General features: G+C 29.4%; 1 protein-coding gene across 1 annotated transcript in view; it reads left to right on the top strand.

Moving 5' to 3' along the window:
* Abp1 (Actin binding protein 1) overlaps positions 1–25,737 on the top strand; it is a 74,502-nt gene that overhangs the window by 9,619 nt on the left and 39,146 nt on the right. The window contains exons 2-4 of the mRNA XM_075380753.1: positions 720–775; positions 8,393–8,505; positions 22,865–23,077. Coding sequence (XP_075236868.1) covers positions 720–775; positions 8,393–8,505; positions 22,865–23,077 — 382 coding nt within the window. The remainder of the gene's footprint in view (positions 1–719; positions 776–8,392; positions 8,506–22,864; positions 23,078–25,737) is intronic.

Genomic DNA, 25,737 nt, shown 5'->3' with positions numbered 1-25,737 from the left:
TATGTTAGAGGATGATTTTATTTAACTGTTTTATCTAGAGTTATGCTTTGCTATTTATTTTCAGTCATTGCTCACTTGAATTTCATTGACTAATTTTTAGTTTCATTTTGGACCAATGTTATTCTCAAATCTTATTTTATTTGCTTGTCTTGTTAGTAGTCCTTAAGTTATTGTGTTGAGAAGAAATAAGATGGAATATATCCTTTTTGGGCAGCTTCTTCTGTATAGGAGCTTGTTTTCCCTTGCTGTCTGGGAACTATGAGTTCATATTTCCCCGATTTTGGGAGTGAGAATCATAATTTATTCTAAGTATCAAAAACGTGTTTATAATCTTTGTGTGGTTTTTTTTTTGGTTGTACTCACAGAAGAAGCCCTGACTTACAGATAGATACCTACAACTATCTTAATACAGAAACTATCTGTTGTAGTTTGAGGGTGCATAAACAAATATAAAAAAATAATTGAAATATGTTAATGTTAAGCAGAATAAAGAAAACATTTCAGTGGTCTGTTAACAGAAAAAAAATAACTCTATGATTAATCCTAGAAACTTGTTCTGATGCTCACGTTGATCTTGATTGTACAGCATTTTTTATTCTGTATGGAAAAAACTAGTTATACTGTTTTATTTCATTCTAGGAGTATCTTATTTTGAAACAGATTTTAAATTTTCAAATGTTTATAAAAGATTGCTAATGGGAGTGATTTTTTTCTTTTAGGGCATTATTTGGGTATGAAGGATTAACTAATGATCTCAAAGTGGTAAGCAAAGGAGGTAAGCATCCTCATATTTCTTTTTCATATAATTTCTTTGATTCTGTGGTGTTTTTTATTTTACCATTTTATAATAGTTTTAACCTGTGTTGTGGTAGACAACACACTGTAGAGTTTTTATGAGTCTTAGAAAATGGTTCTACCTTAGATGGAATATCATGAAATTAATCTTTTTTTAATATAAATACAACCTTTTTAAATACAACTCTTTTTTTAATATAAATGATTTTTTATGTATATTATAAGCAACCTGAATATGCCAAATTAACTATAAAAAACAATTTAAACACAGTATAGGATGTACAGTTTTTCTGTCAGTAAAAATTGCAACATGTTTGAAATGAACTCTTGCATAATTATTTTTTTAATTATTTATTTTGAAATCTTGAAAAAAAATTTACTGTGAAGGCTCAACTGAACTTTAGATTTTGTGCACCCATTATATGTTTTGCATTATGATTTAGTATGTTACAACATTATTTATTATAAGTTAACTCTGATCAGCACAATGTTTGGTCCAGTTGAACCACCTGAACTTAGATTATCGGTCAGATCATTTTTATTTTTGTCAGACAGTGTTGTTGTTCTGACATCTTATTCTGATGTTACATAGGAGATTTTATGTAATGTAGACCTCTTTACAAATGAAAATTAAATTTTAACTTTCAAAACTAATTTAATATCTTGTGTTTTATTTGTATTTTTTGTAAAGTAGCATTTATAGTAGATTCAGTCTTTAAATCTAATAATTGAAAGGGAATCCTGAAATACTACTTGCATATCAAGATTTTTTGCAATTACCAATGAGACTAATTTGTTTGCACTCTCCATGTGTTAGTGAAAAAGCTATTATTAGGCTGTCAGTTTTAGTATTTTAATGTTTTTTGCCTTAAGTTTTGTTTACTTAGTTTTTAGGTTCTGCTTAAAGAAAATGCCAACGAGGTAGATAGTTATGATAAGACATTTTCAAGCTCCTGCAGATTAATTATCTTGTTTCTTGTTTTTTAATATAACTGAAAGGATTGTGAATATCCTTTTGGCTTTTCTCCAGAAATTATCAAATATACCAGAAGTCCTGTTCTAATTAAAAAAAAGTCTGAAGTGTGAAAAAGTCTGAAGTTTCTCTAATAGACAGACAAATATATAAATAATTGAAATGTAATTTGTTTTCATGATTGGTGGATACTCGTATCTTACTATAGTCTAACTTTTCTAAAAAAAATATTATTAACATTTGTGATTGAAGTGATGGAGGTAAAAAGATAGTAGCTACTGTTGGTAGATATGAAGGTTGTTACTGTGCTGATATTACCATGATTACCACTGTTCATAGAACTGGATGTAAGTTCAGTTTTTATTATCCAAGAAACATGTGGCAAGTGCCTAACCGTATTATAACTTATTATTACCTTCTTCTAGTTATTCTCTCCTCTTCCAATTCATCTCATGTTACTGCAGTGTATAAATTGGCAACTCTTTATCCTTGCTTTTTCAAACATCAATTTGTTTTTTAAATTTATGAAGGTATAATTGCTTAATTATGTTTGGATCTTGCAGTCATGTCAGTTTGATTAATTCAAGTCACAGAAGAGGACAATTCTTTAATTCACTATTGATTTCTATTTTACATGCTTATATACTTATGGCACTCAATATAAATAATTTATGATTTTATGATAAGTAACAAGCACATAGTGTTGAAGATATCTTGCTTTTGTTGCATGCATGATTTTCAAGGTCAACTTTTATTACATTTTTTATTCAAGTGATTTATTACTGGCTACATTTATACATTCTATCTTGAATTTTTAACTCTAAATTCAAGCCATATCATCAGTTATCATCAATGGAATTCAAGTCATATCATCACTTTATATGAATATAACAAGATTAGTATGTAAATAGTTAGGTTAGTTGCCTAAATACTTTCATAGTTCATCATTTATCAAAAGAAAATGCTTGTTTTGAATAAAATCATTAATAAAAGAAAAAAAAATTGTGAGAGTTTTACAATTATTTTCATCATCAGATGTTTCACTAAAAAGCTTAATGGAATTTTTCTAAATTGGTTAATTAATCTTTTTCACTCTGCTGTACACAACTTTTCTTTATTAAAGCCAGTAATAATGTTTTTAGATAGAGGACTTTCTGTTTTTAAACTACTTGTAATAAGGTAGTGCCACTGAGTTTTCGGCATATCATCATAAAATTGTATATTTTAAAGGTTACTGAGAATCCCCAGATTATTAAGATTATACATGATTTATATATAATATTCAATGTGTAATGTTTATTGCTTTAATAAAGATATGCAACTGATAGAAAAATAAAATAAATAGAACATTTGTCTTGCTAAAAGAAGATTTATGATTTATTTATCTTGCTAAAGAAGATATGATTGAGAAATGATATTTATTAATTTATGTGAATTTGGTCCCCAAGTTAGATTATTAATTTAATAAATTTATTTTCTCAATATAATTTCTTACTTTTAGTTTAATAACAATTAGACCATTTTATTTATTATTTATTAACAACTGTATTTAAAATGATAGAGTTTATGAAGGTAGAAGAACATTTTTTAATTCTAATATATAATATGCATATTTAACCTTAAATAATTCTTGATTGTTAATTTTTTAATTTAAAATTTGAAAAACAAAAATTGAATTCTGAATTACTAATTTAAATAATGCATAAAAAATACAATACCATTTTTTAATTTTTACTGATTTGAATTCAGAATCAGTATAAAAAATGACTTCAATGACTCAATTTACCCAAGATTAAGGAATGGCCTTTTAAGAGGTTGGTGATTCCAGTAAATTTTAGAGATTGCAACTCCTACTGGTTGAAAAAAAATGTGTAAAACATTTCTCCATTCTAATTATTAATAATTTTATTTATTCTTACAATAACAGCTGATTCCCATTTACAGTCACTTTTGTATGATGAATGATGAATTTTTCTATTTCATAAAAATGCTGAGATTGACTAAACCTCCTTGACTTTAAACCTGCACTTAATTCATTTATTATTTAAAACTTAATACTTTGTCAGATGCAAAAAAAGTAATATTTGCTTTGGCTGTGTTGTATAGATGAATTTACCAGATGATATTTATATAATAACATGTAGTATTGCCACATAATGTCAACAGCATGGTCACTCTATTTCGCATTGTCTTGGAGCTTGCTGAGGCCATTTGATGCGTGAACCCTATTTTTTCCACCCCGTGGGCCAATGGTCGATGATATCAAAAATGTTTACTTAGGTAGGTTTTAGGCCTTTATCCAAAGAATAGTAGGAGCTTTAAACAAATTCGATATTTTACTTAATAAAAAAGTTATAGCAATATTTTGTTTTTTTCGAAAAAGCTACCCCTTTTCCACCCCCCCCCCCAATGGTCTGATTTTTGCCATTAACAAACTTAACTGAGACTTTGGGTCGAGTTATCTTTAGGGCACAATTTGAAAGTGATCGGCACAAAATTACGGCAGTTATTGTGTCCACAAGAAAGTGAAATATATATATATATGTATAAAATTTTGAACTGATGGTGGTTTTGGAGTCTGGGGGATGTGAAACATGAAGATATCTCAAAATTTTCTGTAGGTCTAATCATGGTACACATTACAATAGGTAGCTTTCTTATGAAATCTACCTAAAAATAGTAGTATACTAAAACATAATATAAATAAAAGATTGTTAAATTTACAACAAAAAAAAACTTGCAGAAATAAATTATACTTTATAAATGTGTGTAGTAAGTAAAATAAATTTTAAGTGCCTTTTGTTCATCTTACAAACTCTGAGAAACAATAAGAAAATTGCTTAGTAGATAATAATCTGCTGTAAAAATTAAAGTGGTCATCAAAATCTTCTTCACTGCAGAAAGGGAATTAAAAATATTTCCTCAATATCATTATTATTATTTACATAATGAAAGATTATCATGCTGCAGTGAAATGAAACAACATAAAATGTAATAAAATTAAAAAACTTCTTAACATTACTGAGGCTCAGTCAAGTGTTCAGAAATACTTAATCAATAATTCAAGCAAAAATCAATAAACAAATAAACTTATTAATTGAATTGAGTGCATAAAACAAAATTGTTTGCACATGGTCTCTCATAGAGGTGGACAATTCTGAAAAAAATGTTGGTAAACCTGGGCGATAGATAGACTTAAGTAACTCGTACAACTGAGCAGCTGCTTAATTATACAAGTTACACAGTTATGAAGAAGGGAGTGGTGCTGAACATGTTTTGCCATCAAGAAATTTTACAAAACTAGAGTTGAGGCAGCTTTTGAATATTATTATTATTGAATTGTTTTGCCATCATTTTTATTTAGAAAATCATGATTGTGTTTTGTATGCAATTTTGAAAAACCATGTTAAGCATTAAAAAAAACCCATAAGCAGTGTGTGAAGAATTTGAATGCCCCAATCTGCAGTTACAAAAAGTTCATGTATTTTAATTTGTTGTCAGGCAGCATGTCAGCAGATCCATCGTTCAAGTGTTGATAGGTTATTGTCAGAGGATTTACATTACAATCCATACAAGTTGCAGATTGTCCAAGAACTTTTACTGAACATATTGTCCAGGAAATTTATCTGAACATATTGTTCATGAACTTTGTCAGAACAGATTGTCCATTGTCCTTTTCTCATACCCAGGAACTTAAACTCAATGATTTTTTAATGTGATAGTTCTATGAATGAATGCTTGAAAAGATAAACAGTTATGATGAATTTGTTGATAATATCTGGTTGTTGTATTAAGCCCATTTTAATCTAAATGGCTGTCTGCTTGATTTTTTTTCAAGGGGTTGTGTTCCTATTTATGGCATAGTCTACAGAAATGGTTTTTTTTTTTTGTAGCAGGCTGTCACAAAGCAGTTGCTGTTGTTGGGTCACAATGAATTATGTGGTTGGTAAAAAACCAATTACTACTTATACGTAACTATAATTATTTAATTAATGTAGAAATATTCAAATAACTAATAAAATGTTCTATTAATTTACAACATTTTTTGAAAAAAAAAAGTTTTTAATTTTGTCAAAATTTTAATGAGGACTGTTAAAAAAGGATTAAAGTAAAAGAATAATAATGGCAGTACTTCAAATAGTTGTATGTAAAATTGCATGTTTTTTACTACTTCATGAAGAATACCTATTTATAAGAGAACATGATGTAAAATAGGCTAAATGAACTTGCTCTGATACTTCACTCTGGCCAAAAAATAATACAATGGATTGAAGTGTAATGTTTGATGTTGTAGCACAAGACTTATGCTACAAGTGTGAAGTACATAGGTGAATTCTTTTACTATTAGGTTTATTGATTGATACAAATTTGTACATATATGAAACTCTTATTATACGAGGCATGCTCATAAAGTAAGTGCCGTCGGCTAATATTTAAATATTAGTGGGTCTGAACACAGTTTCACGCATGCAGGGCCATTTATTGGCTATTTATGACGCCATTGCAGTTGTTATTTTGATTCTGTAGTTGTTTTCTGCCAGTGAAGCAGATTGCAATGTCCGTGACAATCGTTTCTCCCATCAGTTGTGAAATGGGTGCTGTGATTCGATTTTTATGTGCAAAACGTCTTCAACTGCGAAAATTCATTGGGAGTTGTGCCTAGTGTACGGACCTATAATAATGAGTGGAGGAAAGATTAGACAATGGTGTTGAGACTTTAAAAATGGCCGCACAAATGTGCATGATGAAGATTAGAGTGGCAGGCCCAGTATTCAGACTGACAAAATTGTTGAACAAGTGAACTGAAAACTGTGTTGTGATTGGTGATTGACGATTAGTGCTTTGGTTGATGAATTTCTGCATGTTGGATGCACCTCTACCTACATGATTGTCACAAAAAAGCTCAGATATTACAAATTGTGTATAAGATGGTACCGAAAATGCTCACCAATCAGCACAAAGAGCAAAGAATGCTGTGGACGAGCATTTTTGGACTGTTATCAACAAGATGGAGATGATTTGTTTTCCCACATTGTTATGGGCAATGAGACATGGATATCTTACACCAACACAAATGTTGGCTACCATTTTTTGGAATGAAAAGGGCATCATTTTGTTTGATTTCATGGAACGTGGATCAACAATTACAGCTGATGTGCACTGCAAAATGCTCACCAAACAAACAGCGCAGGAAACTGTCGTTTGGTGTAATCCGCATTCATGACAATGCATGTCCTCACACTAGCGCCTTAACAAAGAAGAAGATTCAAGATTTTCTGTGGGAACTTTTTGACCACCCTCCTTATAATCACAACCTGGCACATAGAGACTACTTGCTCTTTTTGCATTTGAAAAAGTGGCTTGGTGGACAATGGTTTGAAAACAACAAGGAACTGAAGACAGCCATTGCCAACTGGTTAAATTCCCAGGTGTCAAACTTCTATGCAGAGGGGTTAAAGAAACTGGTGCAGCATTATGAAAAGTGCTTAGAATTGAATGGCGATTATGTAGAAAGGTGAAGTAGATATATAGTCAGCTAAAACTGTAAGTAAAAACCTTTTCTCACAACTTAATTATTTTTAATGATCAAACGGTCCATATTTTATGAATATGCTTTGTATATATATATATAAAAGTTTAACTCTTAAAAAAACATATGAAAATATTCATATTAATACAAAATAAAAAGGCACTCAATACTTGCATTGAAATACATAATTAAAAGTTATTTAAAAATATTTCTAATTGTGTTGTATAAAATTGGTAAATTCCTTTTTCTCATTAAAGTAGGTTGGCTGTATTAGGTTATTAGTAAATTTTCTGTTCATTTGATATCATAATGGTACTAGTAACTACTTATTTTGTTTTAATTACAGTGTTTTCCATAAGTTTTTTTTTTAAGCTTATTTAAGCAGTAAGGTTAGATTTTTAAAAAATCTGTCTTATCTACTAATATTCTTAATGTAGTTAAAACAAAAAACATAATGCTTGTTGTCGAGCAAGTTTCTTACTTATATTTCATTAAAATTTAGTACTGATGGAATATTAGGTTTTTTTTTATATAGGTATTAATTTCCAATGCAGATAAAAAAAATACTTCAACAAAATTTGCAGACTTTCTTACCATGTTTTTTTTATTATTATTCTCTTCTGACTTCCCCAATTTTTTTAAAGTATTCCTTGACTTACTTATTAGGTGTTGGGAATTTTTCTCACTGCTATGTGCATTTTTTGAGATACATAAGTTTGTGAAATTACTACCAGTTGGAATTTTATACTTGGTCTACAAAACTTGTGAATAGTTTACATTGTAGAAAGGGTTTCCATCTGCATATTAAGCATATTACAATCTTAGAAGAAATACCTTTTTAAATTATGCAAGTTTTTTATTTATTGGAATCCTGTTTAGTAACTTATTTTTGAACTAACTGTGCAATTTGTAGCATATGCATTTATAGAAAAGTATCACTGGTTAGTTATTTGTTCCATATCCATGAAAGTTCTGGAAACAAAAAACTATTCTATTCAGCATCTTTTATTTTTGATTTTTAGATATTCTTGAAAAAAGGGTTATTTTATGTGTTCTTTTTACAATGTTTATAATAAGTCTTCCATTTTTTTCAGATGGTGGAATTGAAGAAATGCGTGAGGATTTAAATAGCGGTAAAATAATGTATGCATTTTGCAAAGTATTGGATCCTAAGACCAGTTTACACAAATTTGTTCTCATCAATTGGGTATGATTCTCATAAATTACGATTGCAGTTAATTTTTTAAAAGAATATGGAAATGGTGAAAACATTTTTAGACATTATTTAAAGATTTATTGTGATTGCATTTTGTTTTTAATAAAATAACATTCAAGTTAGAAAAATACTAAAATACTACCTGTTCATGAATTCAGCAATGCTAGTGACATTTTACTTTCCCGTATAGATAGTTATAGCAGAGCTATAGCTAAAGAAGGAAAAATATTGCAATCAATCCAATTTGGACATACATGGTTTTCACCAGATCTTGATACCTAAGGAACCCAAAAAATCAGATGTAAATTTTCTGGATGTCTAGTTGTTTGTATGTACGTGTGTGTGTTTGGTGTTGTCCTCGAAATCACCTTATATCTCCAGAACTACTGGACTGATTTTGATCAAACTTGGTCAGATTACTTCTGAATATGGGGCATTGTTGACATTAAATTTTCAACTTAAAGGTCAAGCAGGTGAGGCTGTAGAGCAATATTACCCTCAGTGTCTTAAGATTTCACTTAATAAAGGTCATATTTTTCTTAGGTAATTTGCACAATTAAAAAATAAAATATTAAAAAAAATTCTTTTTTGCAAAATCACACCCCCAGCTTAAAAAAATGTTGTAAACTAGTGGCTAAGTGGGCATACTTTGTGTACATAGTACCCCTTATCACCACTAGGAGTGCTAGTGTAGCACTGATGTACAGCTATTGTAGTCGTCTACTATGTTGTGACATCACATGTGAGCAGTAATTTAAATAAATAAATTTTTTTTTCCTTTTCATCTTATCCCCTGGGCCGGTTCCTGCAGTTAAGTATTACACACCCCAGGGGAGTGTCCTATATTCTTTAATAGGCCTCCCTGTCTTGGTCCACTGGTCAGGTTTTTATACCCGCATCAACCCCAGAGTAGGATCCACCAGGCTTGAAATGAATAATATTTAAAGAGTGAAAAATTAACTCGTCTGGCTAGGTCTTGAACTCGATCACCTGGTTGACTTGGTACCTGGTGCATCAAGCCTTGCAGCTATGTGTCTGTCGACTGCATGAGCGAAATTTGTTTTATGTAAGTAATAAAATTACACTAGTTTGTTAGTGTCAACTTTCGCCACTTCTGCCACATCTGCGTGAATTAAATATGGTATGTGTGCACGCTTTAGTTAGAATCATTGAATTAAATAAACTAAAAAATATACAATGATAAATATTTTAAATTAAGTTGTGTGTGTATGTGTATGCAAGCCATGCATCAGAAATAACCCATAGTTGCACAACTTTCCTGAAAGTGGCTTTAGCTGTGTGATGGGGAAGTTCTACAACTGTGTTGTCAGCTTTCTTTTTTTTTGAATTTGTGTAAGTTTAGTGCCCAGACCAAATCAGTCTTTGAGATCTATAGTGGGTTTGCCATTGAGAATTAGTGCTGTAAGATTGTTACAATGGTGTAACAGATTGACTTTGATTGTTTCATTTATACACTTATATTTATACACATATTAGTATTAATGTATGTACCAAAACCATTAAGGTAAAATACTTATTGGTTAATTTTATGGATTCTCATATTAAATTGAAGATTGATTATTAATGCTAAATATATTTTAAATAATAACTTTAATCAGAGTTAGGTGAAAATAATATGGATTGTAATGTATTTTTTGGGGGGGGGCTAGATTCTGAGATTTTTCTGTGAATAGTAGTAAACTTTATAGCAGTACACACACAATATTCTGAGCAAGCAGTTGAATGTGAAATATGTTGCATTTCATTGTGTTTTGTGGCTTTTAATCGTGATCAAATGGTGTATTATGTTTCTATCTGCCAAGAATTGTTGGTTCCCTATAAGAAGGAAGGAATATGCCTTTTACATAATGTGGTACCCAGTGACGAATCTTGGATTTTCTGTTATGACACTGAGATGATGCAACAAAGCTCTCAATCCTCCAAAAAGGGAAAGCTGCATGAAGCCTAAATAAAGGCATGATAATCATTATTTTTGATCATGAAGGTTTCATTTATCAACATCAGGTACGTACAAGGATGGCTGTAAATGCCCTCTGGTACATTGTTGAGTATTATGTCTGGTACATTATTGAGTAAAAGAGATTGAACTTCTGTAATAAATAGTAATGCGCACTTTTATATTGCTCAGATAGTTTGTGAATTTTTAAATAGAAAAAAATTAATACTTTTTCTTACCCACTATATAGCCAATATCTAGCTCTGTATGTCTCCTGGTTGTTCCCAGAAGTGAAGAAGACCTGAAAGGGTGAAAATTTGAGATGAATCTAGAAGTTGTAAAAGCCTTGGAGGCAAAATACAAAGTACCTACAAAATATGGCCTTTAAACATTCCATATTTAAAAAGTAGATTAAGCTATTTTGAAAAGGAAAATGTAACTGTAGAGATTCAGAATCAAGTTTCTTCAAACTATAGCTGTGGTCTCATTACTTTTTGAACCTCCCTTCTATGTTTGTAAAAACTTATTATTTATCTTAATATTAAGACATTAATAGATAGGATCTTGGATAAGATGGTAAACAACACCATTACAATCTGATGGTTCTGAAACACCTGGAACATCTCGTGGAGTAGTATCCTGGAAATTAAAGGGTGTGAAATAAGGATAGATCACCAGTGATAAATTGCATTTTTAATAAAAATCAGTTCTCATGATTGCTGAATTTAAATAATGATGGGAGCAGTTTCAGTGCGTGCTGTTAGAATCTGTTTTCAACTAACAATCCTAATGGTTAATGTTACATTGATAAAAAAAATGAAGACTTTACCTACATTAAAAATAAACAAATCCTTACTTACATTTGTTCGGTTATTTTGCTGTTGTGTTAAATAATTCAGTGTAAATCAAAGTTATCCTCACTATTTTTCTTCGTGGTTGACCTAGGCTGTAAATTAGGTGGTTAAAATTTCATTTCTGAAAGTTTAAAATTCTCTTTAAACTGGTGTGTCACATATTTAATATTCTTGTAAACATTCTTTGTCTTAATGAAATTAAATACTGTACAGAAAGGATTCTATGAGAATACTCATTCTCACAGTCTTCATGTGAATTATGTGCTGTAGGGGTTGACTGTATTAAAATGGAATTAAAAAACTTATGAATCTCTTTTTTTCTAACTAAAACAATTAGTATTTATTAATGCATTCAGAATACCATGAAATTGAAAAACCATTGTATATTGATTAATAGGATTAACCTAAGAACCTAAATGAAAATGTAGAGAGTTACATTTTCTTGGAAAAAGAATCTTTCCATTGCTTTCAGCTGTGCAGTACTCAGAAGATTGAGTGATGTTGATATGGCTGTTTAAGTCCTCCTGACCCTATGCTTTAACAACTACTGAAAAAGCTGCTGCCCTCTTTTAGGTATCATTCCTTAGTCTGGTCTTCAACAAATAACTCTCCAATATGGTTGCACCTTCAATCCAGCTACTCTGTATCACTGAGCACTCAAGCCCCTTCCCCATTGGCACGGCCTCATGATTCATAGACGGAGTTCAATATAATTTGTTTACATCAAATATTAATTTAAACATAAGGAAAACATTTTTGAAAGTATATGTTTGGAGCGTAGCTTTATATGGAAGTGAAACTTGGACAATGGACAATCGGCATACCTGGGAAGAAAAGATTAGAAGCTTTTGAAATTTGGTGCTACAGGAAAATGTTAAAAATCAGACGGGTGGATAAAGTGACAAATGAAGAGGTGTTGCAGCAAGTTGATGAAGAAAGAAGCTTTTGGAAAAATATAGTTAAAAGAAGAGACAAGACTTATATATAGGCCACATATTTAGGCATCCTGGAATAGTCGCTTTAATATTGGAGGATTGGGTGGAAGGGAAAAATTGTACAGGCAGGCAATGTTTGGAATATGTAAAATAAATTAAATAAATAATGAAGGGCTTAGGGTAACAGGCCTGTTTTTTACCTTTTAACTCTTAGGTGGTAGTAGTACTTATACAGAAAAATTGGACTGTTAGTGTATGTCCTTCATTAAAAGAAATGGCCGCCAAATTGTAAGGTTTTGAAAATGTCTCATTTTTGAGGTGTCCCAAAAACCACATATGGGACAGGTGACAAAATCTGAAATTTTTACAGCAGTAAATACTTTATATGTACTTTAGAACCATATACAATTTATTTTGTTACTCAAAGAGATTGACTTAATGAAGCCAAAAAACCACTTAAAACACAGTTTATTCTAACTGTAAACAATGTATCCAAAAATACTGATGTAATTTATTTTTTTCAGATTATAAAAATTACAACTAAACTCATTAGAATGAATAAATTGATAATTAATAAATAATCAGTCACAAAATGATAATCAATTACAGAATGATAAATAATTCAAATACATTACAAGTTGTACAATTCACTTTTACCTTACTTTACTCCTGCTAATGAAAGTTATGAATAAATCTTGCAGTTTTAACAAACTTAACTAACATAACTTAGTGCTTCAGCCATTTTTTATTGAGTAGAACTGATAAGCCCTCATTCATCTTTGGTGTAATATTGTCTCCTCTTCCAGTAGTTGATAGAAAAAGCTCTGAAGGCGTGAAAATCTTTAAACTATTTTCTGATCAATTATCCCTCAATGAAAAAGTACTTTTTTTCTCACTATTAGTACCTGAGAGTTAAAAGGTAAAAAAAACAAGCCTGTAACCGTAAGCCCTTCATTATTTATTTTGGGCCCAAAATTAAAAAAAAACAATAATTTGTAATTTCAGAAAACATTATAAGATTTGGCTATGTAACAAAATGAATTTTGAGTACAGTAAGATGAAGTTCCATCTTTACTCTTTGCAAAAACACAATTTTTTGCACGAAATGATTTGTCAATAAGATGAAAGACGACTGTTTCTCAACGAATTCCAGACGCTTATGAACAAAAAATATTCCATTTTCACAAATATATAATAAATCTTAGAAAAGCTAAAGGCTATTTGTCTTCTCAAATAGGAAATGCTGATCAAACCCCTGTATATTTTGAAATGCCATTTGACAAAACCGTAAACAAAAAAGGTGAAAAAACTGTTATGCACTCACTGGTGGTAATGAAAAACAAAGGTGTAGTCTTATGCTTTGCATTACTTTTGATGGATCAAAATTACCTCCATACATTGTTTTTAAAAGAAAAACTCATCCTACCATACAGGTAAGTGGAGTTATTATCAGAGCACAAGATTCAGGTTGGATGGACAAAACCTTAATTTTAGATTGGATCTGGTGTGTATGGCAAAAGCAATCAGGAGATTTACTTAATAAAAAAAATACCGGTATGCTAGTAATAGATAGTTATCATACGACTGATAAAGTGAAAGACATTTTAAAAAAAGGATATGACAGACCAAGTAATAATTCCAGGCGGATTGACATCTCTATTGCAACCACTAGATGTCTACATTAAAACAACTGTACAGTAAATGGATGGCTGATGAAAATTTCTTTCTCATGCCTACAGGAAGAATCAAATGCCCAGATTTTAACCAGATTTGTGTTTGGGTTAAAGATGCTTGGGAAGGTATTTCCATGGAATTATTAAGGAAAAGTTTAAAAAAATGTGGAATATCTAATGAACTTGATGGTAGTGAAGACCACCTACCTTTTGCAGAGTGACGTGGAGACTACCGGTAACTCTTCTACAGACATTGACAGTGACATTGATTAATTAAAAATAAAATCCCATATTAAAAAGTGTATTGAAATGATCCTTCTCAACATGATACTTTCTTTTCGTTTTACTGGCCTACTGATTCTGAACTAAACTAGTACTTACGTTAATTAATTATTAATGTAATATTAATATTGTAATTTAAATGAAAGAATTTTACTTTGTGGAATGTTTTCGTATTTTTTTATCATATCTGTTGCACTTTAAATTACCAGTATATACTCAATTTTTTTTTTAGATTTCGATCCAGAAAATCGAGGTACTGGGCTTATTTGGGGGATGGGATGTATTCGAATAAATACGGTAGTCTATTACTTAAGAAAAAAATGTTTTAAAAACATTAAAAAATATTTTTTGGCTACTACAAGGTGGGTAGTTATTATATGTCGAATGTCAACAAAATCAAATATTGATGCAATAAAATATTTTAAAATTTGTTGTTAAAATGGAATACCCTATGGATTAAATCATTTTAATGATAATTTATCTATATGCAAAAAGTTTTGTCTGGGAATATGGAATGGACGTTTTTTAGCATAATTGTTCTGCTTTTTATGTTTATGGAAAAAGTTTATAAAAAGTTATTAAATAGTTGTCCATCTCTAATTTCCCCACTTAGTATACTGAAGAAGGCTGTGTATTTTTAACACGTTCGCTGTTCTGGTCATCGGTGCTAGGGAAGGTTATTCAATCAAGTGTGATGTAATTGCCTGCCTTGATGGTAATGTGTTTCCCATCCCCAGGTGTGGAACGTACCTTAGCAATAATGTGGCTCCAGTCGCCAGGTATAGAAATACAGTTGATACTTATAGTTGATGATGCTATCTATTGAATCAAGTTTTACTCTTCTGCAATGTTTAGTTTATGAATCTGTTTTTTTAGGTTAGTTTTGGCATATTTTCATGTACTTCATGTCAGCGGCGGCTGGAGTATCACTGCCGATGTATTTAATTTTCCTAACACCGGGTGCCAGGAACTGCACTAATTATGGGTGTAATCAGAAGCCAATTTGTAAATAAATTCACTCTTTACCTTATAATACTTCAATTAAAAGAACTTTACTTTTAATAAATAATATTAAAATAGTTAAATGCAAAATAATGTATAAGAGTTCAAATTAGTAAATAAGATAAACATTAAAATATTTCTAGTATATTTAGTTTAAAGTAAGTAATCCTATTGTTGTTAATTTAATTTTTTTCCACTGTTCTTTCAATAATTTTTTAATTTAATTCTAAAAAATTCTGTATTCTTAATTCAAGAATTAAAACACAAAAAAATGTGCAAAAAGTCATTAAAAAATCAAGTAATATAAGAGTTAATGTTAGACAGTAAAATTCATAATACTTTAATAATATTTTAATGAAACTTAACTTTTTAAAATTTTTACAGTTTAAATAGAAGTATGGTATGAATTAAAACACTTCAGACAATAACCTGGATTACCATCACAATCTTGGCAGAAAGATGTCACTTTATGTGCTTTTCTGTCTGCTTCTTTGCTGTGCATTTATTCCACGGATTCTGATAGCAACTGCAGCTTGTTTTTTTTTTTCGCCAGATCTTTGGGTTTTACTTATGTGTGATGAAGACTCTTGCCTACTCCGTTTTCTGTATCAATTGTTTTTGACTTACTTACCAAACTATTTGCTAACCCTCCTAAATTCTTTTATTGTCATTTTTTTGTTTTTACCTGGTATCATTTTATAAATGATTCAAGCATTAACAACTGCTACTTCAAAAATTAATTCAAATGCGACCTTGTGGTACGTACCATTTTATATTCTTATGCAAAACGGAATGGTAGGATGACATCTGTTCACTGTGTACTCCTTTTTTTGCTTTATTAAAACGAATAACAAAATTAATGCCATAAAATTATTATTTTATGGCTTTAATTTTTTTTTTCTAAACCGAAGATTTCCCAAGTTTTAATTTCAATTGTCTTCTTTCTTTGGAGGACTCCTATTCTATTACTTCATAAAGTACTACAGTGTGCAATTTTCATTTTTAATAATTTCTTTGCCAGAGATATACCAGAGTAAAAATTGTGAGTGTACAAGTTTGCTGACAGTTGCATAAATAAGCAATTATGCAATTTATTAATCAGAACCATAAGCATTTTTTTTACCATTAGGCCTGACCAGGTACTGATTATTATTCAAACAAATAATCTTGACAACAAATAGTAATAACCGAATTATTTAGCATTCATAAGTTATAAAAAAACTTAAATTAAATAGTTGATGCATCCTTACTCCAGGGGTAAGAATCTCATCTAAGTAATGTGTCATAAACACAGTATGTTTCATACCGCCAACAACTGAAAGGTAAATATTTACAAAAAAACTGTTAAAATCACTTATTTGTTACTATAACATTTTATAGAATAATTGAAAAAAATCACGTTAAAGAAAAAATAGCCACACTGAGGTGAGTTTTCAGTCAAACCCAGTTACACAAAACACAATGTAGGTTCTGATCTCCAGGGACTGGGACAGCACTCTGTAAAATGCAATTAAAATAATTCTGCAGCGAACGTGTTAAATAAGTATTAAAATCACTAATCAACAAAAAACAATTGCATTGTAAAAGTGTTAGTGAACCTCCTTATCACCCTCCAAAAAAAAAATTTAGTTGAAAAGAAGACCAAAAAATGATTGCTTGTCTTGAATACCAACAAAAGCAGAATGATATTAAAAAAAAATGGTGAATAATACTCCCGAAAATCACACAATGTGAAGGTATCCCTCAAAAAACAATTGTTTGCCCTGAATCAAAAAAAAGTTTGCTATAAAAAGAAACTGAATAATACTATTTGCTTCTCTCAGAATTCTCTAAAACAGAATTCTTTGTTTCGGACACCGAGAAAAATATTTAATAAATTAAATCATACAAAAAATTGAAAAAATTTACTTGCCACAGGCTTTTTTTATGTTTATTTGTTGAAAACTGTTTTTTCCTGATGTTTTACCTTAGCAAACATTGTTTTTCTTCCTTGTTTCTAAGAACCCAAATACAGACTGTTATTTTTATGTCTATAAGATATATAGCATAATTTTTAAACCCATAAGATGTCATGGTTGCCAATAATTTTTTTAACAATTGCCTTATTGAATTTCTTTTTTGTAAAACTAAACGATTTTTTCCATATAAATTAAGATCATGAATTTATTAAAACACTGAAATAGAAAATTTATTTTCTGTAATTGATAGTAAGAGATCACACAAAACCGTAAGAAAAGAATTTTCAAATAAAGTAGGTAACTAACTGTAAAAAAAGTTCAAAGAGATTTATTATAATAATAACTCAAACTCGTTAGATTTTTTCACATTCACTGTCATGTAAAGAAAAAAAAACTTATATGTGGGTGTAGTTATTTACATCAATGTAAATGTCTTTAGCTAAGAAAAAATTACGTTAGTAGAGATGCAGTTTGATTCAAGAGTATGGGAGATTTTTGAGCTCTTAGTATTTTAAAAATAGTTACTTGTGATTTGTGGAAACATATTAAACCTTCCAAGTTAAAGGAAAACATAAACAACTGGTTTAGGAAAAAAAGAAAAATAAAACAAGCAAGCTACTCAGTTGTTAAGAGTAACATCTATATTTAGTCAACATGATTCTCCTATTTAATACTTTTTAATTGAAACAATATATAACAAACTACTCATTTAGAAAAAAAAAACACCAAAAAAAAAGCAAGCTCCTCAATCGTTAGAGCAACATCTATTTAAAGTAACATTATTTTGCTATCTATTATTTTGTAATTGAAACAGCCTGGGGCGAGTGAATTTTTGTAATTTTTTAAAACTTAAACCTCAGATATAGGGCAAACAGATCATAATTGTGTTTTCTGTGGGGGGTTTGTATATTCACCATTTTTTTATATCATTCTGTTTTTGTTAGTATTCAGGACAAACAATTATTCCTTTTTGGGCCTCTTCTCAACCAAATTTTTTTTTTGGGGGTGATATATTATAATTGATTAACAATTTTACAATGAAATTGTTTTTTGTTGGTTGTGATATCAGTTATTTTTGTTATGTCTTATTAAAGCGAATCAAAATAATTTAAATTAGTTTTTACAAAATAAAAAAAAAAATTAATAATATGGAATGTTAATTATTGATAACTCCAAAATATAAAGTTTACTCATATAAGCCTATCCATGCATTTTTAGAAATTCAAATATAAATATTTACAAACAATGAATAATATAATTATGTGGTTGAATTGAGTTGTAATAGCTTCTACTCGGTTGTGTACAGCCAGTTCAAGTTAGATAGTTGTACAATTTAAATGTGCATTTTAAATATAAAGAAATGATTTTTAATCATTTTCTGTTAACTTTCTGTTTTGTGTATAATGGGAAAGTGATATTTCCCATTATACATGGTGCTTATGAAAATAAATAAAAAACAATGTTTTTAGGTCAGTTTAATAAACCAATCAATACAATTAATAAAAATTACCATTATATTGTAGTTGTCGATTTCCTTACACTCCCAGCAAGACTGTTGGTTGTCTAATGACGTCAACAAAAATAACTGTTGTCTTTAAAGCTGAACACATCTTCCTGCCAAAAACACTTATTTCATTTTCCAATGCACTACACTAAACTACACTACTCTTACTATTATACATACTGTGATTACTTTCAATTCCTAAATATAAAATTATTACTATTCAAAATTAAAAAATGTGCTGAAACATGTGTAATCACAGTGTGCTCTGTTCAAAATTTTTACTTGGTATAAATTTTTATGTAAAAAAATGTAAATTAAAGTGGACCATAAATTATAATGTAGAATAATACACAAAAAATATAAATTTTTTATTTTGAATGCGTATTATTATTAATAATTAATAATTATTATTCATTATTATTATCATCATATTATATTCATATTCTATTTATATAAACAGCTTTTTCATTATCAAAATTTAACTCTCCCACTATTCTGGCCTTGTTGAGCCCTTTCTCCCACCTCTTGGTGCAGCGGTCACAACGATCATGGTTGTCCTCAAGTAAGACTATTTTATTCACACTCGCATAAACTTGATCTGGTTGATATGAAATTTTACATGATGAATACAACAGTTAGCCTTCAACCTGTTAACACATACCCGGGGTTGAACATTTTTTTCAAAGCGCTGGGACTGCTTTTGAGATTTTGATATTTTTAATCCAAAAATTCAGATCTGGTTATATAATTAGAATATTTTGCACAATTTGAGTTACTGTTGCAGTTGCAAACTATTGTATATGGATCTCATATACATACACTTGTGTGCTCAAAATGTATTATTATTTTTATTAATTTTTTTTTTTAATTGAATATATTTAAAAAAATTATTTGCCATTAAAAAACTTTCTTATCTTTTACAAAAATATTTTATTTAATATTAATTTTTAAAAATTTATTTCTATTATTTTTTTTAATTTATATATTTAATTTTATTATTATTATTATTTTTACTTAATTTTTTTGCACCTATGTGGCTACAGAGTGGCTGTGAGGCTTAACAATTCTAATTTTTGAAAAGAGTAAAAAATGTGATAATAGCCTGTGCCATCTGATGAAATATAGATGAAACGTATGTTTGGTTGCTGTGGGAGAAGAATAAAAATAGCATTTATTTTGTATAATGAGAAAAGAGTAAAAACATGTAAACGTGCTATTAAATGCACCCCGAATAGTTTCTGAGTGTTTAATATTCAATAGGTAGAATAATTAATATTCAAATTATTAAATGTGTATTTAACAGTGAAAATAGCTGTTATTTAAAGAAAAATGCGTAACAAAGTGGTATTACTGGTTAGTGTATATTAGTATATGTTTTTTTATTAAACGCAAAATCATGACCTTTCATTAGAAACTTAACCATTTTTTTTCTTCTCTTGTTTTGAGTTTTTGGTGGATATTCCCAACTTGACTCACAAGTAGGGAGGCGTGATAAATTATTTGTAGAAACTGTTTTGGTAAATTTTAATGTATATATTAATGTAACACCTGTTGTTACATTATTTTGATTGTCATTCTCACTATTAACAAATAGTTCTAATTTGATTTTGGAGAGATGAAATATGGATCTGTTATATTTATGATTGCATAGTATATTAATATAATAAATATTCTGATTGACATTTAGAATCAAAATGCTAACAAAATAACTGGTTTAAATATCTGTCTAAAATCTATATGTTTTGCTTTGATAAGGTTGAATTGTATAGCTTATTTTTCTCCTTGTGATTGTAGAAAATTATGAAATGTATAATTATTAAAATTTGTAATTTCTCTTGTTTATGACAATGCTATTTGAATTAGAATGTTTCAATTACATGTAGGTCATTAATAGCCAATTCATTTCGTATTATGACTGGTTCTTTCATCAATCACCCTTGTTTCAACAGGAGCCTTGTTTAGTACATCATCTTTGATAGTTTTCTGGACAATATTTATTTATGTATATAATAACTTTCCTAAAAGTTGATTAACCTATAAAATGATATTCAGTTGCAGGTAAAATTTCTTGCGAATATCTTTAATTGCTAAACACTGTTGTAATAGATACAAATGACAAGAAAAAAAATTTAAATAAAAGTTAAATTTTCATGAATTCTTGTATCACAAGTGATGCACAATAGTATTATAAGTACGAAGTGAAATAAGTACATCTAAGTCTTTTCAAATGTCTCACAAAGATAAAATATATATATGGGGTTGTTGAAAAAGGTTGCACGAATAAAAAAAGTCATATCTCCCTATGTATTCAAGAAAAAGTATTGATTTGAAATGCAGAATAATTGGGATATCAAGTTTTTTTTAAAATGTGATCAGCCATGACTTAGAGCCATTTCGTACAAGCCTAACATTGATGATGATGAAATATTTTTAAAACGTGTTATGCTTACGGATGAAGCGAATTTTCCATGTCAGTGATTGGGTCAACCAGCATAATTGTAGGATAAGGGGATCTCAGCAACCCAATGAAATTATTGATTATGTCAGAGATTCTTTAAAAATAAACATGTGGTGCGGTTTGATGTTTGATTGTGTGATTGGTCCATTGTTTTTTCATGAGCCTTCTTCACAGGGAATGTTTATTTAGATATGCTACAACTGTATTTTTTTCCTGGAAATTGACCAAATTGAACAAGAAAAGATCATTGCTGTATTATTTCAACAAGATGGTGCATCCCACACACTTAAGCCCTAATAAAAACATGAAAAAAATTCAAAATTCCCTAATCGATAGGTGTGTGTGGACATACACACACACATATATGTATATATATATATATATATATATATGTGTGTGTGTGTGTAATATATATTTAATATAATACATATATATCACATTTAATTATATCTTTCATTGACTAGGTTCAGAATAAAACTTTAGTTTTTTAGTTGTGAAAAGGATGCCAATAAAATATCTTAAGAAGAAATGATATCTCTAAATTCATGATCTTACACTGTGGAGTGATGTTAATTGCTTTGCTGGTTGATAGCTGTAATGGTGAGAATGGGTATGATGAATTTCTGCCCTTTCATGCAACCTTCATCCAGATCCTGTACGGTTGTTTTTAATTAGTGTCATACATTTTTATCAAAGAAATGTCATCTGTCTTCTACTTAATGGTTTATAAATCATTAACTTAGTAGTTATTATAGTTTCTTTACATTTACTATTGAAAATTTTATCTTTTTTGAGACATCAAAAAATCTGTATGGGCCCTTTCACCCAGATTTGTGGAAGGATGTAATAAATGAATATTCATAGTCAACGCGTCATGGTAGGAAAATAAGAGAATATGTGGAGTGCTATATAAATTCATACTTTGAAATACTATCTGTTGTTAAGTGTGTTTAGCTCATGTTGAACTTGGTAAGGAGGCTAGGAGTTTAGATATGCATTATTAATTGATGGTACAATGTTTTATATTCAATTTATTGTAGTCAGTTGATAATTCATAGACATTTAATGTTGGTATGGTGAAAGGAAACTTATTGCAATGCTTGTTTGTAACAATGTAATAGATTGTAATGTAAAGCTAGTTAAATCTTACCATCTTACGTACATTGCAGGTAGCATTATAGAACAAAAAGTTACAAACATTTTTATACAGGGCATAAGATATTTTTTAAAATTGAGCAGCAATTTTGTGGTAGTGATTTACAAATCTGCGATCTTCTCTCAGCCCTCCTGGGAAATGAAAACTCACTTAAAGAATTCATTAGAAAATCACTTTTCAATCAGTTTTTTTGCTGTATTTTGTTTATTTTTAATTGCTGTATTTGATAATAATAACGGTAACAATGCTAAGTTATGAACATGTTATTTGTACTGGTTTTAAATGATCAATCATTTTGTAAAAGTTCTATTTATTAATATATAGTTCCCATTTTTTCTTTAATCAGTATTTTAATATTTGTTCTTAAACTATGAGGATGTTTCTGTGAATGTAAGTTCCAGATATTTCTTGTGCATATTTGTGATTATAATTTAATATGTACATTTTAAAACTTCGTTTTCTTCCCATTGTGGAATAAAAATCTTAGATTTTCCTTAATATATACTGGTTTAGTTATGGATTAATATTTTTTTAATGATCTATATTTTATATTTCAATGTTTTATTGTTAGCAAGGAGAAGGTGCTCCTAATTTGCGGAAAGGGACTTGTGCTAATCACATTAGAGATGTTGCAAATGTGCTCAAAGGTGCTCATATTACAGTAAATGCAAGGACAGAAGAAGAAGTAGAAGTGGAATTGATTATTGAAAAACTTGTTAAATCAACTGGTTCTGCGTATAGTTTCAAGGAAAAGACTGAAATCGTTAAGGATAGTGGTCCAGTAGTGAGTAGTAATTTTTTCTATTACTTTATCTTAGAATATTTAAAACAATTGTAAGTAAAAAATATGTGTGTAAAATATTCAAGTAAAAATTCAGGATTGTAGGTAGAGGCAAATATTCTTTAAAGTTTTTCTGTTATTATGTATGATGTATTAGCATGGATGTTCAAAATATAAATAATTCTTTAGAGCTTGCTGATAGCAGACTAGTGAATTCAGTTAATTTATAGAGTGATGAATAAGCGAATGTTGTATTTGTGTTAGTGATTTCATGTTTCTGCTGATTCATGTTCCCTGTATCAGTGTCAATTTACAATGCGTACTGTATCTATATACAACACAATAATGATTACTCACATTAGTCACTATATAATTTTTTTATTTAAATTTAAACTATATGTATAATTTTTGTAAATATAATAGCATATGTTTACTGAATATTAACGTTGTATAGTTTATTTTATATGCATCATGATTTACAGGAGATATTTGTGAATTGGCCGCCTGAACATTTATATGCGCAGTTTGTTTTCTTCAACTCTATAACCTAACTGAATTTGGTATAGATATTTCACTGGAATTAAACTAGCCTGTGAATTTTATAAATTTACCCTTTTTTGTTGGTTACTTTTTGAGATGTGTAATTGATTTATATTCCAGTTATTTCTTGTACCCAATTGATCTTGGTAATATCTTTTATAGTCTAATTTTTGCACTGTGATTATTAGATTGTGGGTACACGTGCATGCACATACACACACATACATATTGCATGGCAATCTTTCAGGAGATGATTCTATAGAAAAAAATAAGAAAAAAAAGTTCATATATATGTAGGTCAGAAAATGATTCGTTAGTAAGTTTCAGCTCGCAAAAACTTTAGTCCTGCTTTTTGCTGCTCCCTCTGTGAAATTGAAGTGTACTAAAATATCTGGGGTATAAATTGAAGGGTAAATTTGTTGTTCCTTATGGTTTTTGATAAAGGTCCCAGATTTCTGTCTCAGTTAGGTTTTAAGAAAAACCGTGTAAAACATGAAAAAATTTTCTCGGAAAATACACTTCTTTAGATTTGAAATAAAATAACTTTTTAACATTTAGTAACATTTAGTTTAATAACTTTTTCTACTTAACATTGTAGATAATTTAATTCTGAGAAAATTGATGTAAATAACATCTGTTAAAATTAAACAAAAATTTGAGAAATTCAACTTTAATTAGAAACAAAACACACTAACTTTGCGCAATGCATTGTTCAGCTCTGTGAATTCATGCCAGCCAGGCACATGTAATAGCATCATTTTTATTGTTAAGAGAAGCTTCAGCTTTTATTATATGATCTCCCAATTCTTCTTGTGTGGGCATGCAAGTGGAATACTCCACTCGTATGGAGTGGAGTACTAAGACTCCATTCTTTTGTTTGAAACCAAATTTAATGGTTTTCTTTATCTTAAGCCATTCTCCAGGTAGCAAGTCCCTTCTGCCAAAAAAAGAGATTACTGTATTTTTATTCAGAATGAGAGCAACACATTAATGGTCATAAATCTTTTATTGAAATATATATTGTGCTGCAAAAATTATATTTCCTCTAGAAATATAGGAGCCTTCCAAGAACGTAATCTGACTTTTTAATCAAAGTGTTTGCTATCCCAGAAATTGTGTGATATGGGAAAGTAATCACATGAACTAAAATGTGTGTAGTTACACCCTCATTGGAAGAAAATTTTAGTGATTATTTTCAGCAAAAGAAAATTATCTTCCATGTTATACTAAATAAAATAAAGCTTCTACTCCATAAACATTTTTGTCTGCTTCATAGAGTAATTTTATTTTTAGTAAATAAAAAATATTAACTTTTTTTTATTAGATGACATATTATTTTCATATTATTTCTGTCATCTTGTTTAATTGCTAGGAGGAATTCAAAGTTTTTGTATAGTATTCTTTTTTCATCAGATTAAAAAATTACTGAATCTGATACTGTAATTAAAGTGTATCAGTTTTTCAGGTGATATTAATCACTGTTAATGTTGATAAAACAACAATTGAGAATACATTGATGGTACTAACTGTGTATTTATAAACTGACAAATTCGTTGCTGTTTTCATTCTGGGTAAAGATACCGTGATGTTGTGAGGAATTGTGAATAGGATGAATTTCCACTGCTTGTAGTGTCCTACAATGTATGAAATTAATGAAGCTATGGAATTCGTGAAGCCAGACTTTCTAATTCCTCATGATAAACAAAATGCATTTATCAGTATATGTTAAGGTTAAGTCCATAGGTCTATATTCAGTGATTTTGTTATATTTTTTTATTCAATGATTTTGATATTTAGATATTACTGCAGTGTTCTTTAAAAAGTATTTTTTCTTTTTTATTGTTTGTGTTTAGGGTGCTTCCTAAACTATCCTTTGAATGAGATTATTTGCCTTTTCTTATGGCCCTCTATTGTTTATCCTTGATTTGTTTCTCCTTTTTAGTTATCCTTGATTTGTTTCTCTCCTGGTTAGGTTATGTGGGTTGTAGGTAGCTACTTGTTCTAGAGATATGGGGTTCCAATGAGTTTCTGTGTTTTTGATAATATGTACTTTATTGGGGACAGCTTTGTGTATTCCTGAAGAGCTCATGACAGTCATAAAATAGGAATGCAAAAAGCGGATG

The sequence above is a fragment of the Lycorma delicatula genome, chromosome 1, assembly GCF_047948215.1.
Source record: "Lycorma delicatula isolate Av1 chromosome 1, ASM4794821v1, whole genome shotgun sequence".
NCBI classification, from domain to species: Eukaryota; Metazoa; Arthropoda; class Insecta; order Hemiptera; family Fulgoridae; genus Lycorma; species Lycorma delicatula.
The sequence above is the reverse complement of the archived record's forward strand: the minus strand, read 5'-3'. Positions and strand labels throughout refer to the sequence as shown.